The 15,088-nt window shown below is 50.8% G+C and overlaps 1 protein-coding gene across 5 annotated transcripts in view; it reads left to right on the top strand.

Moving 5' to 3' along the window:
- The window catches only part of MGMT (O-6-methylguanine-DNA methyltransferase), a 278,551-nt gene that overhangs the window by 217,039 nt on the left and 46,424 nt on the right, over window positions 1–15,088 (top strand). For 4 of the 5 annotated variants that reach the window (XM_080822345.1, XM_080822344.1, XM_080822346.1 and 1 more), the window contains one exon: window positions 11,561–11,721. The exons of the other annotated variant lie outside the window; for it this stretch is intronic. In XM_080822345.1, the coding sequence (XP_080678471.1) occupies window positions 11,561–11,721 (161 nt within the window). The remainder of the gene's footprint in view (window positions 1–11,560; window positions 11,722–15,088) is intronic. 5 annotated transcript variants of the gene reach the window in all.

The following is a 15,088-nucleotide window of genomic DNA, read 5'->3' as shown; positions in this document are numbered from 1 at the left end:
GTGCTTCCAAAGGGAATTTTAATTGCCGGCTTTGCAGCTAAAATGTTGTCTACCCCTTTCTTTCTCTTCCTCATCGTGCCTCTGTTCATCCTTTTAGACTTCCCCCCACCCCATTTACTTTTACTTCCTGCTCTTGAGCATAATTGGGTCCTTTATTGGTGGACTTCTGATTAAAAGATCTTGGGGTGTTGCTAAGTTTGAGCACCCTGGAAGGCAGGCAGAGGGTGCTGGGGGAGCAGCCAGCTCGCAGAAGGAAGGGGGTGGGAAATGACATCTGTGCTCGCTGTTCAGAGTGAATCATCCTTCAAATTGAAAATCTGGGTTTCCAGTGCCAGTGACAATACTTGTTGAAGAAGTACAAATGTTTTCTGCTTCTTGTAATCTACTTCTTGCAAATATTAGTACTCTGGAAAAAAGATTTATTTTAATAATGTGAGTTTTGGGGTTTTTTTCTGTAGTTAACATTGTTTTATTACCCTATATCCTTGCCAGAAAGCGCATTTTAAGAGTTTCAATTCAAAATTAAATATGACCTCAGTGTTTTAAAATACAATTACATTAACTGTCCATTTAATAGTTGCTTAAGATTTTTTTGGCCACTAATGTATAGTCAGTATACTTGTCTGATATTAAATACAGGGTTTTCGGCCATGCTCGCCAGCTAACGTGTTCCAGCTGCAACAATAAATAGGAGCAAAGGCTTTCTGAGAAAGTGAGCTACAGAAAGTTGTTCCCAGATGAAGCTGCCATGTTCTCGTGTATCCTCAGCTAGGCTTTTCTCTAAAAACTCCACTGTGTTTGATAATAGGGAACGATCTATTATTTATTTAGAACTGTACAAACCAATTTACAAGACAGGTAATTTAGTGGTAGTATTATTTATTAATGAGCCCAGTACACAAGTTAATGGGACCAAACCCGGTGGAGGTCAGCCCTCCTAGAACATGTGCCTTTTGGAGAGAAAAGAAGTAGGGTCTTCAGAACATTCATTATTATTTTAACATTTAAATTAAGACATGTTCCCTTGCTAAGATGCAAAATAATTTTTTTCTTTATTTTTAAGATTTTTTATTTATTTATTTGATGGAGAGAGACAGCGAGAGGGGGAACACAAGTAGGGGGAGTGGGAGAGGGAGAAGCAGGCCTCCCACTGAGCAGAGCGCCCTGGGATCATGACCTGAGCCGAAGGCAGACGCTTAACAACTGACCCACCCAGGTGCCCCTAATTTTTTTTTTCTAAATTGCATCACAACAAAGTGTCTTGAAGCTGTCTGGAGATGAGTTTTGTTGACTGTACTAAGGCTGGGCCTGTGTTAGTCCTGTTAGTAGCAAAGGCGTGAGAGCCTCGAGAAGGGCCGTGGCTTCCCAGGCTCAGGCACACGGTGCCGTCCCTGTCACGGGCTTTGCATCTGGGATGCTCCGTCCGCACATTCCAGAATTCCCAGTCACTGCGGGAGGGGCGTGTGTGTGCCTGCTTCCTGGGAGCGGGCTTCCTTCTCCTGTCTGTTTTGCCCTGGAAGTGATCACAAGGCAGTGACTGCAGAGAGTCTGCTGGTGCCCTCCGCGTGGCTGGGGATGGGGGGGCGGGGAGTTCTCCCCACTGGGACCTCGTCCCTCTTTCTGTGATGATCTAAATGGCCACCTCTTGGAAGACTGGAAAACCTAATGCAGAAATGAGGGGCAGCGTAAGTGGCCTTCATGGAACGTGTCTGTGGTTCCTGGAGTACCACCTTCATCTGTGGTCAGAGAATGAACGTGGAGCTAAGTGTGCTGTTTAACTTCCATTTTTCCTGTGTTTCATCTCATCATGCAGTTGATCACCTTGTATCAGGAGTGGGGAATGGGTGAGGAAACTCACCAAGTTGTGTGTCTTCAGATCTGAAGCACTTCCAAGTTTTGACTGTAGAGTACTGTCAAAGTAAGCAAGGTCGGAAGTGCTGGCCAGTCCCTGAGCTTTAGCAAAGCCTGTTATCCCGCGGTTGGCGACAAAATCGGGAAAGGCGGAGAAATGTAGCTTTCGCTATTTACAAAATCTTGATGGGTTTTTCTTCCCCCCTGGGGAGTGGTTTTCGGCAAATTATTCATTGGAGAAATGAAATCTGAAATGCAGGTGTTTTTTGGTGCTCGAGCTGTGGTGGCCGTGCTGGCGCCGCCGCGTCTTGTTTGTGCATTCGCTCAGCGGGCAGGCACTGAGCACGAGCAGTGTGTCAGATAGGACCCCGGGGCCGAGGGACAGAGTTGGGGTCAGCAACACGACAATACATGGCCCTTCACCCAGATGCCTGGAACAGCCTTGGTGGGAAGCACACCCATCTGACTTCCTCATGCCACCGAGGCTGACATCTGCCCGAGCAAAAAGCCTGGCCTGCTCGTTTGCCAAGCCACGTAGAGCAATAAATACTGTGGTTTTTCTCATTCTGAGCCTGGCTTCCATAGGGCCGAGTGCGGGGAAGATGATTGGCCTGGGATATTCTAAGGCCGAGGCTTCTTACCTGTAAAGAGGAATGTCGTACGGAGTGCTCATCAAGGCGTTTAAATGTAAACGTGGCCTTCCTATAAGGGTATAGACCAGTAATGCCCAGTGGGCCGCTCCCTACAAACCTGAGACCCTCTAGTATGAGTACCTCATCTCTCTTCTTGGAAGTGTCTGGAATATAAAAGAACTAGAATTGACACTCAGATTCCCATTGTCTTTGAATTGATAGGGCAGTGGGCCTTGGGTGTACGCGTCTTACAGATTAGTGGAACTTTACAGAAGTTATGTAAATGTCAGAGAATAGATCCAAACGCTATACAGGATATATGCTATGTAAGGTACATGCTGTCAAGAATAGAGCATGTAAACACAGGGGTTTTGTATTATAAGGAGGAACTGTTTCCATTTCTGAGAGGATCAAGAACACTGGATTCACGGAGGTGGTCCGGATAGTAAGGTCTTTGGACTCACTCTAATTCAAATCCTAGTTGCATCCCTTATGCCTTGGTTAAGTTACTGTCACATAACTTCTGGACTCTGTTTCATCTTCTGGAACATAGAGATATTATCTCCCTCAGGGGTTATGGAGAGGAATAAATACAGAACACTTTCTTAATTAAATATCTGGCACATGTTAGGCACTCAGTAAATAGCCACTGTGAAGTTTTATGCATGTGTTTACCTTGTCTTGTTTCCCTATAGTTGACCGTCACCTTTATTCAGTGGACCCCCCCCCCTTTCCAGAATGCCGTATTGTGTAATGAACATCTGACATTGAGACGTTCTCTCGACAGGGACTTCTATAGTCAGTTGCCTTGACTGGCTGACCTTGAATGTGTTATTGAGAGAGTTGGGATATTAAATTGCATGTAAGAAAGCCAATCATTTTTTACCCATCTTGACTATGGCCCTGAGATTTTCCCGTTCTCAGGCTACTTTCTTTTCCCCCTTAACACCTGTGTGTTTTAGGGAGCAAAGGCCCTCTCACTGATGTTCCATTTTTCCTCTGTGTCCCTAAAATCGTAGATCCCAGAGCAAGCCCTTGTTGGAAACCCCTGTCTTTTTCCTTAGGTGTCCTTGCAAAATTTTAATGGCACGGAGCAATTAGTAGCGTGTAATGACTTTCTGCACTATCATTCTGTCATTTGGGCACAGACATCGATTTTCCTTATCTTGGCATGTGAAGGAAGGAGTCTGATTCCTGTCTGTCTCTCCTCAGCCTGCTGTGGCACACACCCTCAGCAGAGCAGAGCAAGGCCATACAGAGTCTTTGAGGGCATTGGAAGGGGCAGCTCTAGAGAGAGTGCAGATTGGCCCAGCAGAGAGAGACTGGACTATAGACGATGCTCAGAGCAGGTGGATGCTGCCCTAGGCCACACGAGTTAAGGAGTCAGCCTGAAAGATGTTGAGGTTGACCAGATGCCCCGTTTTGAAATCTGAGTGTGAAGATGAAGCTTCTATAATTTTTGTCCATAAGCCAATTCATATATGTCCCCTCTTTTCCGGGAGTGAAGAGAATGACTGAATAATGCACAGTTACCTAACCCCAAAAATCCTTTGGGTGGGAGGGAGTACTTATATGGGAATGCCAATAATTTGATGAGACTGGTGGAAATGACTCTTTAAAAATCATATTTTTACAGATATTTTTCAACAGATGAACTAAATTTATTCTTCTTGACAGGCTTGTAATCTACTTAAGTAACAATTTGATTAGGATTTTTCTATTCCTCTGTCATGTTTGCTATTTCTTTTTAAACTATTCCGTTGTTAATGGGTAAGTATTTTATTTATAAGAAGCTAAATGAAGCTGGGAAGGAGGAGTCCACCTCTCGCATGTGAAATGCTGGAAGGCTGTTCTGCTCCCTGCTTCGGTGGTGAAAAGCAAATGCAACACAGACATAAGGCTATTTGAACTCTTTATTTGCCACGTTTACAATATTAATAACAGCGTTTCTAGAAGTTGTCACATCAAGTAAAAGATCTTCATTCCAGGCTGTCTTTGGGGGCCAAATTGAGACTGGATGCATGCATTTAATAAATTGTAGTCTCAAGTAGTCATTTTTGTAAATAATTAGTTTCGGTGAAAGAATAAGTTAGCATATTGTATGCATCTAATGTTGCAAATGTACATACAGCAAACTTTGCTATTAATCAACAGTCAAGCACTGCAAGTAGGGTCTCATACATAATGAATCGTGCTTAAGCCTCATGGGCTTCTTGATAGAAAAATAAAAGAAAACACAAGTGTAGTAAGCTTTTGAATAAAATTTAACTAGATTGCTCTGCATCCTGTAATTGTTTTGGAATCATTAGGGACCTGATAATTCATCTATAGTTTTGGGGTGTTTTTATCTTCATCTGTCAGATAGTAGAGATTTTAATGATATGTTAAAGTGTTGATAAAATACAGTTTTCCTTTTAACAATTTGAACATTTAGGGGAGAAAGGAAGTAGGCTTTTTTAAGGCATTCCAGTCTGCCAAGTGTACTATTTAAATTGTGTTTTTAAAATGTTTTATTGCTTATGTATTTAAGGATCATTTTCAAAAGGAAAAAGAAGTGTGTAGTTCTTACGACATGTACCTTGTATTGAAGAGTTGAAAATTTACATAAAATTTTCTGGGTTTGGAGGGTTTAAATACTACCATAAATTCCTCTATGGTCTTGTTTAGGTTCTGACATTAATTTGAGCCCCAAATTTTGAGGGCTTAGGTTGCCCATTAAAAACTGATACCCAATTTAAGCAACATACCTGTGACCACCCAGAAAGTGAGTAAATTGGGGCCCAGTTAAATTTTACTGCCTCTTCCTTCTCCTATTGTTGGCCTTGGGACGTAGACCATTGGTGGCCTACGATCAGATCATAAATGTAGAATTCATTTTGGGGGTGTGTGGGGGGGGTGGAAGGCATAAAGGCAAGGAGCAGGATGTATGTCCGTTTTGTCCTGAACCACACTGTGAGAGCCGAGCAAGGGTATGCAGAGCACCTGCCGGCTCCCGCCAGCCCTCCTGCAGGGATGGCCAGCAGTGCCCCTGCCCCATGAAGCCGTCCTCACGACTTCCGCCTGCGCCGGGCTCGGGCTCCCTTCGCTGCCGGTTGTCCTCTGTCAAAGGGTGGCAAAGTCTGCTTTGTAGAGACTGACCTGTGAAAACAGACGCCAGGACCCCACGCGTGAACATCGGTCCGTCCGCTCGGGTGTCAGGAGTCACGGCTCTTGGCTCCCTGCCGGTGAACACGCGCAGGAGTCGCGTCCGCTGTCTGTAGTGTCAGCTTCAGCGTGTTGCCGGGGCTTCGTGTCCACGTCCTCCCTTCTCCATCGGCTGCTGGTGCTCCCAGGGCATGGGGCAAACCCGCGCAAAGACCTCCGAATCGTCAGGATGGCACCAGGCGTGTGGTCGCACTGCCCGCCGTCACCACGAGCCGCACGAGGCCCCCGTCCTGTGGCCGCGTGAGCCCGTCAGGAGCCTCTGCTCTCCGTCTCCTGCGCAGTTCTGCTGTCGGAGGCCGGCGTTTCTGAGTCCCTGCATCAGCACTTTGATTTTCGCCCTTCCCCTTTCTTCCCTGGGTTCGAAGTTCCGATAACTGCACAGACCCCGTCGCACCCTCATGGTGGTGCCGCCCGACAGCTGCCGGCCAGCAGGCTGTGTCGTGGAGCTGTCACTGGAGGTGTGCGCTCATCAGACGTCCTGCGGCAGCCCTCGTCGCGGAGGGCGTCAGGGGCGCGTGGGGCCATCCGAGGGGCCGAGTGGAAGGCGGCCAGCACCTCCTCTGTGTCGTCCCTTCGCCCTCCTCGTGCCACAGATGCTGCGTCCACGCTCTCATGGATAAGCCACGGACGTAACGGGTCCTCGACAGCGGCTTGCATGGAATCAAGCCACAAAATTCAGTTGGAATATAGAGTTTAAAGTCTTTATTCAGCCCCATTGTTTTAAAAAAAAAAAAAAGATTTGATCATAGATAGCATAATTTATTTCTTGTCTTCCATCCCACCACTGGAAAAAAGAAAAAAGCATGCAAACTTTAGCAAGGAGGTGTAATTAAAGCAGGACAAACCCATCAGACACAAGAGACTCTGCCAGAGATCTGTTGAGTCAGACGTAACTGCGCATACCGGGGATACTGAGCCGCAGTAGCCACGCATTTCAGAGCCCCCTCTGTTGCAATTGTAACGTTTTGCTGAACACGTGCCCCTTCTTGACGCTGTGGGGTCCGGAGCCCACCCTGCGTCCTAGAGCCAGAGAAGGGGGCGGTGCGCTTCTGTAGCTCAGCTCGGGGGCTCTTCTCCTCATAAGGGTGTCTGGGAAGCTGTATGTGCCCAAGGCCCCGCACTCTTGCTTCTACCGCAGGCTCTACCCCGCTCCCCGTGGGTTTTCCCGCAGACAGATCTCTCAGCCTTGCTAAAGAACGCAGCTTGGGTCAGTGCGCTGCCAGATTCTAGATGAACTCCAAAGAATACGGGTCTTTGGAACTCTTTTCCGAGGTTGAAGTTCTTTGCGTGGGCAAGCCTCTAGCATCACCGGTTCATGTTCCCAAACTACAAGACTCGGTTTTATCCTGGGAAGACAAATCCTGGAAAAGTACTGGGGTCAAAGAGAGAGGTTTTTGAATGTCTGCCCCCTGGGTGTAGCTAGTGCTGCTAATCAGATGTGAGTAGCTTAGAACTTTTGGCCTGTTTTCTTACATCAAATGGGATTTAAGCCAAGTACATGACATTTTAATGTCTTTGGGAAGTAGAATTCATTCAGAAATGAAGATTTAGTGGTTCTTTACTCCCAGTGAAGTCTTGAGGCGCCCCCAAACCTGAATGCCCAGATTTCCTGCCAAACGGATTGAGTTTTAAAGCATTAAGCAAATCTGCAGTGTGGAAAGACCCTGGAGGACATGGGGTCGGGAATGTTCTTCCATTTTTTTCTCATGTCAAGCCGGTCCCTGACGCCATTGCAGACCTTGGGCGCTACCTTCTGGGGTGCTGGCCGGCCGGGCTCGCTTTGCCCCAGGGCTCCTGGTTCTGCAGCGGCCGCTAGCCTGAGCCCAGTGCGTGCAACCTCTGTGTGCGGCGGATGGATGGCTCGGAACCCTGTCCAGGGAGGCCATTCCGTTTACACTTGGTCCCCTCCCCTTGTCTGCCTGCTGCCACCAGTGTGATGCTGCCCCTGCCCCCTCGCTTTCTAGCTGAAATCCATGTCCTGAGACACAGGCTGCTTTGCAGGGAGGAGGGACAACCTTCCTGTGAACGCCGTGAGGGATGGGTTCCCCCTCCGCCTTTGTAGGCAAGGCATCCCTGCATCATTAAAGATGGTTCTGGAGCACTTCCCCACCCTTCTGCGTCCTGATTTGGGCTGAAGGACAAACCTGACCTCTGAGCTAGCTCACCGGACATTCTCTCTCCGAGGCCCGGCAGGGAAGGGGTCATGCCTGCAGGAGAACTTCACTAGGGCCTTTGGTCTGTGCCGGTGTTCCGGAGCCTTCCCCCGACAGCCACTGTGTGGGGATTGCCAAGAGCCGCATGTTTCTTGAGGAAACCCTTACACCAAACCACGTACGATTTCGTGTTTGCTCTGTTACAGTGGGCCCAGTGCGCTGCCCTGTCCTCTGTGGAAAACCTCAACGAAGCCAGATGCATCGGTCAGCCACTAGCCAGCCCTCTTGTGCCAGGTTTAATGGAGGGGAGGGGGTGGTGCCCAGTGTCCCAGGATTGGCCCGGGTGACTCTTACTGATGACGAGTGTCATCTGGAAGAAGGCCTCAGGCAGGCTGACTCTGATGTGTCCCTTTCTGCATGGTCCCGGCTGACGGCAGGACAGGGCCTGCTCTTTGCCCCTATGGGCTGGCTGTCCAGCTGCCGGCTCTGGGCTCCCACGCCTGGTGCCGGCCCACGGACAGGGGTGTGCGACTCCGCGGTGGCTGAGTGGCAGGCTCCCAGGGAGGGCTGGGATGTGGGATTTACAGGAGCGTGGACCACAGAGCCTGTAATCACTGGGGCCTCGGGGCTGGTGGGTAGGGGAGCCAGCAGAGACTCCTCCGTAATCAGGGCAACTGCTGGCAGGGCTGCACCGCCGTCACACAGCGGCTCGCGCAGGGACGTGCGAAGCGAGGCTGGAGGAGAGGGCAGGGCAGAGAATAAATTTCGTTTTATTGTAGAAATGGAAATCTGTGTCATGGCTTTAAAAATCTGGTTTTATGTGTGTGTTTAATGCCATTCATTTTAAATGTAGTATCATAAATCCTTGCTTCAGAAGCAAAGCTGTTTAATTACATTTCACCCATGAATAGTTACCTAATGCCAATAGAGAAAGAGTTAAAAAGGAGACCTACAGAGTAAATCAGAGGTTGAGATCTTTAGCACAAGCATAAAAAATCAATTTAAGATGAATTTTACTACTATAAAAATTCTTCAAATATCCTTTTAAGAGTGGGAAATGCTAGTAAATGCTAGTAGGGACACAGCTCCCATTCTAGTCCCATAGCTACGAGGACGTGGCGACCAGCCTGGTCAGTGCCTTTGATGCCCAGACGCCCCTTTGCCATTCCGGAGCCTCTGAGCAAAGACGTGTAAGTCTTGGAACACAGTGGGTCGCTAGTGGGTACTGAAGGCCCCGTCACATGGCCTGAGGTGCCCCATCTCCCATGATGTCTGTCCCCTGGCCAAGGGAAGTGCAGTCACCATTGGTGAAATGGGCGAGCGGAGCCCAAAAACTCTGAGACCATCTGGCCTGTTGAGGGAGGAGGCAGGCGCGCGGGGGTCAGCATGGGCGCTCAAGGCAGGAGAGGGACGGGGGTCTCCCATAGGCTGAGGGTGGGGACGTCGGCCCCTTAGCTGTGTTCGTCTCCCATTTGGGCTGGTGTCACGCACAGCTTGCTGTGTGCTCATGGCTAAGACCTTCGCAGACAAACTGCCCACCCCCCGACACACACTGGGTGGTGTTGGCCTTGCTTTCTGCGAAGGGAGCCCTGGCTTTCCCTAGAACACCGGCCCCCTCTCTCTCCACCCCCAGGAGTGGGATGGCAAGACATGGGACAGCCCTCCCCATCTTTATCCTCCTCTGTCATCAGTACGTGTCTGTTTAGTACAGGAGGAACAGGACGGGAACAGAGAGTCTAGAATTTCTCTCTGAGGTCGAGTGACGTTCAGGCCAGGCACCGAAGTCCCAAGTCCTTCCCCGACCAGACGTCCTGATGGAGAGAAATCAGGGCAGGAGCAATGTCTCGGCTCCGCTGGCCCCGCGGTGCTGTGGGGGGAGCACGTCCTGTGGGGGCCCTGTTGATGCGGAGTCCAGGCTGACCACGGGCCTCTCCGCATGGGTTCCCGCCCACAGAGATCTCATGAAGATGGCATCTGGGCTGAGGCCTCTGTCGGCTCGGGAGCCGGCCGGATGGCCAGCCTGCGTCTGTTGTCCTTCTCTGCCGGGCCGTTCCGGGAGACTCGTTTCTTTGCCTTTCCCTGTCCCGTTCCTTCCTCACCCCTGTCCACGTGCGAGTGCTTAGACGCTCTCCCCAGTCCCCTTTCTGTTCTACTGCAGAAAGACAGTAGAAAGGGCATTTCTGTGCATCTCATCCAAGGAAGCTGATTTCTGGCGAGATCCAGGACGTCCGTGGAGACTCTCATTTCCACAGGGCGCTGTGCCTGAGAGACTAGCACTCCTGCGCGGGGCCACGTCTGTGAGACCCGCGTCTGGGCCTTCGGCGGTTCCCTGCAGCGCCCAGCAGGAAGCGCACGGGCTCCCGGGGTCTGCGGCAGCCTGCGCGTGCTCGTGCCCTTCCCGCACGGAGTCGGGCCCGTGCTCCTGCGGCCGTCACCCCCGTGTCCTCCCTGTGCTGGGCTGCATGGCCAAGCCAGTTGTGGCCTCTCCACTCAGACCCTCCTCAGGGTGGTGGGTACAAGACAAAACAGGCAGCCTGTAGACCAGTGCACGTGCACGCGTCCTTAACACACAGAGTGAGGCACGGAGGGCCAGGAAGAGCCGCATGCAGCTCCCCTCCCCCCGAAGCTTCGGGATCTGAGATGCCAGACAGACTCTGCCCTCCAGGCCCCGAAAGCCTAGGAAGCCTGCCAGCCGTCCAGGGCTCTGGGAAGGAGGGGAGGAGCGTCGGCTGAAGAGAGCAGACTTGGTGCCAGTGCTTTTGTGGGCGTGGGGTTCCAGGAAATCGAAATAAAAATTGGATCCATCATAAAATTGTAGGGCTCAGAAGCAGGGATGTTTTCTCATTCCAGCAGAGGGATCCCCAGAGACTCGGCTCCTGCCGAAGGTGGGTCAGCTCTGGAAGAGGCAGCCGCCAGCTCCCAGAGGTGCGGGAGTTAGACCCCGCGGGCGAGGAGCAAACGAAGCGACTCCACAGTATGTGGTTTAAACGGAAGGAGATAGAAGGAAGAAGTGACGGTAAGGAATGAACGAGGGAATTTGAGGAAGAAAGAAAAAAAGCCAGAAGCCAAGCAGCATGACTGGCATGAGCCTCGCGGGAGGACTGCACACGGGTTAGACACCCTGAAGCATGAGACTCCGCGGACGGAAAGCAGACCGCGAGGAAGTCCCCGGAACGCAGCCCAAAGGGGTGCAACGTCCCGAATGCGCTGTTCTGTTGAAACTCAGTGGGAGGGGCGGGTGGTCCCAGTGTGGGGTAATTCCTTCAGTAGTATTTCTGGAAGATGGTTTGATAAGACGCGATTTTACAGACGAAGGATAGAGGTACACGTACACCTGTTGGCCGTACGACGGGGCAGCCGCACTCCCACTGGGCCGGCTTCTCGCTTGTCGTCCCGGCTGTGTCACATCCTGCTTCACTGGGTGACTACAGACGCTCAGAGCCCCAGACGGCAGAGCCTGTGTCCCAGCATGTTCCTCCCGGAGTCGCCTCTTGTTTCCAAAGAGGGCTTGTGTTTCTTAGAGCCAAAAGTGGAAACATGGCGGGAAGGCCCCCCACCCTTCCTGCAGGCACCTGCCCACCACTGAGCAGCAGTGGGCACCGCCCCCCTGGAAACCGCTACAGACGTCCACCCACGTGGGCACAGGGGGCGTTCATTTGCTTCCCACCTGTGTGGACTCGGGGCCTGAGGTTTATGACCCTCCTCTTACCACTTTTGCAGGCCCACGGAGGCCCCCACGCTTCCTGAGCTGCTTGGCCGTCCGGAGGAAATGACGGAGCCCCTGGTGCAGTGCGCGGCCTGGCTGGACGCCTATTTCCATGAGCCCGCGGCCCTCCCACGCCTCCCCTTGCCTGCGATTCACCATCCCATTCTCCAGCGAGGTCAGTAACTCCACTGCCTCCCAGGGTTTCGCTCAGGGAGCTTGACTGATGAACTACCGCTTACGTCACAGCCCATTTTATCGACTCTCCTGACTTGGTATTTTTACATCATCTAAACAGAGACAGCATGTGTCCACGCTGTAAGGACAGGAGTTCACGATCTCCACCCATTCCAAATGCCTGTGTTAGCTTTGGCACGTGGTCACATAATTCTTGGCAAAGGCAGTAAAAATGATGCATGCAGATCGACTCTTGACTCTTGTTGGCTGAAAGGTTTAAATAGAAACACATCTGAATAGCAGTGAATTTTTCAATAAGCTTATTGTTAACTTAAACTGTCTGCTTGCCAACAGCACAGAAAATGAGGCTTGTACATGGACAATTAGCCACTTCCATAAACTCGGCCCGTGACATTTCATCAGAGCGGGTAGTGGCATTGTGTCGTCTCAGAGAAGTTTGCAATCTAATTGCTCAAACTTGCCGTAGTTGTGTTCTTAAAGCGTGAATTGAGAACTTACTGCCTAAATGTAGCACATTTAAGGCACATGGTCTGTGATCACCAAAAAGCATTTTCCCAGATGCTTCTTTCTGAGTTCTTGTTTGAACCTGAATTATGGCAACTAAAATTATTCTACACATATACCAGAGGTTCATTTTGCATAGTGGTTTTTTATGCTCATTTTAAAATAAGTGCATGTGTACGTGTACACAAATATGTCTAGATGTACAAACACGCAAAATCAAGGGAAAAAACTACCCTGAGATTTTAGATAAGGTAAATCTAGGGCTCCTGGGCAGCTCAGTCGGTTGAGCATCTGACTCTTGGTTTCGGCTCAGCTTGTGAACTCGGGGTCACGGGATCAAGCCCCACATTGGGCTCTGCGCTCAGTGCAGAGTCTGCTTGAGATTCTTCCTGTCCCTCTGTCTGCCTCTGCCCCTCCCTCTAAAATAAGTACATCTTTAAAGTAAATGTGAAGCAATCTTGAATTTCAAAACAGCGTATCCTAAATAAGTTTAGTGGCATTCCAGTAGCTGCCATGAATTTCAGCAAAAAGAAACTTGAAAGTGGAGTAAGGAGTTTCAGGGGCAGTGGATAGAGAAGCTCCTGGAAAGTCAAGCCAATACCTGAGTTGACTGACAAGGTCAGACAAGTGAACAGATAGTAAGTACCTGCACATTTGCACAATGAACTGAGTGAACTGAAACGAGGCCCCTTCTGAGCCCCTGTGTCGTTCAGAACGGTCTCTAGGAGGGCTGTGGGAACTCCAGGGGGCCTTGGCATGTCGCCGTGCACGTGTTATGTCCTGGATGGGCTTCTGGGGTCACCCTCCAGTAGCACGAGCCAGTCCGCTGCACAGAGGCTGCAGGGGACACGGTGTGACCTCCGTGTGCTACGCGGGCTGGGAACTCAGGTGTGGTTTTGCTTCTGAAGTAGGGGTTTAGGAACCCTGGTGCTCTGAACTATGCCGTCCACTGTCGTTCATCACTTGGAGAGTACCGCTGTGCCACTAGGAGCAAGGAGGTTGCCCGACCAGAGGCTCCTGGGTGGCTCAGTCTATTGAGCGTCTGCCTCCAGCTCAGGTCATGATCCCTGGGTCCTGGGATCGAGTCCCACATTGGGTTCCTTGGTCAGCAGGGAGTCGGCTTCTCTCCCCATGCACCCTGCTTGTGCTCGTGTTCTCTCTCTCTCTCTCTCTCTGTCAAAAATAAAGAAGGAATTGCCTGTCTGGCTTTCCTCTCTTAAAGTCTGTTGACTAGTGAGCGGAAATTTAAGGTTTTAAAATTTTCAGGACAGAAAAATTAGAAAACCAAGGCAGGAAGTATCTATAATCAAAGGGAGAGGTGGGGAAAGTGAGCTTGTAAAATCCTGAGGTCCTGTTCTTGGTGTTTGAAGAGGGCGGGGCTGGCCACACTGACCCTGCCTCCCTGGCACTGGGCCAAGCCAGCCCATCTCCTCGTCCAGCCCCCATGGGCAGTGTGGGTGACCAGAACGAGCTGGAAGCAGCTGCTGGGGCAAGGATGGAGGCCATCCAGCCCCAGCCAGAAGCTCCTCCCTGTGGGACGAACCTCACAGCACTGGCAGGTGCTTCCAACCAAGGTCAGGTCCTTCTAGCCGGGTTTAGGGGAGACAGCCTCCAGCACCCTCCTCGGGGCAGGGTCCCCTGGGCCAGCCCCACCTCCTGACAGTGGTTGCCGCGGGCCGGGGTTTCCCACGCCTTAGCATGTGCAAGCCAGGTTTTTCTAATTTAGCTCAATCACTGACTCCCAGGCAGGGACCAGGTGTGGGGATTTTACTGTTTAAGAAGGGAGGGGGTGGACGGTTATGATAGAATTGCTAACACGAACCCCCAGATGTGGTAACACCCTTTTCTATCCAGTGGTAGCTGGCTTGGCTCTGTTTCCACTTGGTATCTTATAGCACCAGGGGAGTCATGGTGAGCGGACAAGTCCCATGCCAGGAAAATCCTCTGACAACCTCCGAGACCTCCAGAAACTGGTCATTAACATAGAGAAAGAAACCTTCACAGGCTTGGAGGTGTGGCTACATGTTAATGTGGAATAAATGTTGTGGTTTTTTTTTAACAAATTATATTTTCCATGCATCTTAATTTGGGGGCACATTTTTTTTTAAGATTTTATTTATTTGACAGAGATTACAAGTAGGCAGAGAAGCAGGCAGAGAGAGGTGGGGGGAAGCAGGCTCCCTGCTGAGCAGAGAGCCCGATGTGGGGGCTCAATCCCAGGACCCTGAGATCATGACCTGAGCTGAAGGCAGAGGCTTTAACCCACTAAGCCACCCAGGCACCCCTGGGGGCATGTTTAACATGCTTTTGCGTATCATGTTTTCATCCCAGTCTCGCTTCTGAGATTTAGACCAGGTCTGCTTCTTTTAGCTTGTTCTAAAAACGTAATCCCAACAGAGCCCCAGTGCCGGAACCTGCTTGTCCTTGGGTGCCGGCCCGTGCACTGGGCCTCCTGGGGGCCAGGCCCCCGCTGCATTCCGTGGGCCCCTCTTGTCTGTGGGCAGGACCGCTTCGCGGCGAGATGGGCACCCGTTCAGCACTGGTTCACCTTTTAAGGCTGGTCACACGTGTGTGCGGATGTAAGCCATAGGCAGTTAAAGTTTTTGTCAGGTTGGAACTTAATACTGGAGATTTCACGTAGTTCGGCTTCTTATCTTGGAAAATTTCCCAAGTTTGATTAGTAACAAGTTAATTGTCTGGGTTTTCCTGCCAAGGAGCATGAGGCTGTCCTTCACGACCGGAAGTCCGCAGGTGTGTGCCGCCGCGGCCGCCGGGGTCCTCCGAGGGGTGAGGGCGGTGGCTGCTGCTCAGGAAAGCACGAGCAAACCAGGTGCGGAGTAAGA

Source organism: Martes martes (assembly GCF_963455335.1).
Source record: "Martes martes genome assembly, chromosome: 14".
Lineage (NCBI taxonomy): Eukaryota > Metazoa > Chordata > Mammalia > Carnivora > Mustelidae > Martes > Martes martes.
Note: the sequence above shows the minus strand (reverse complement) of the source record. Positions and strands in the feature narration are given on the sequence as shown.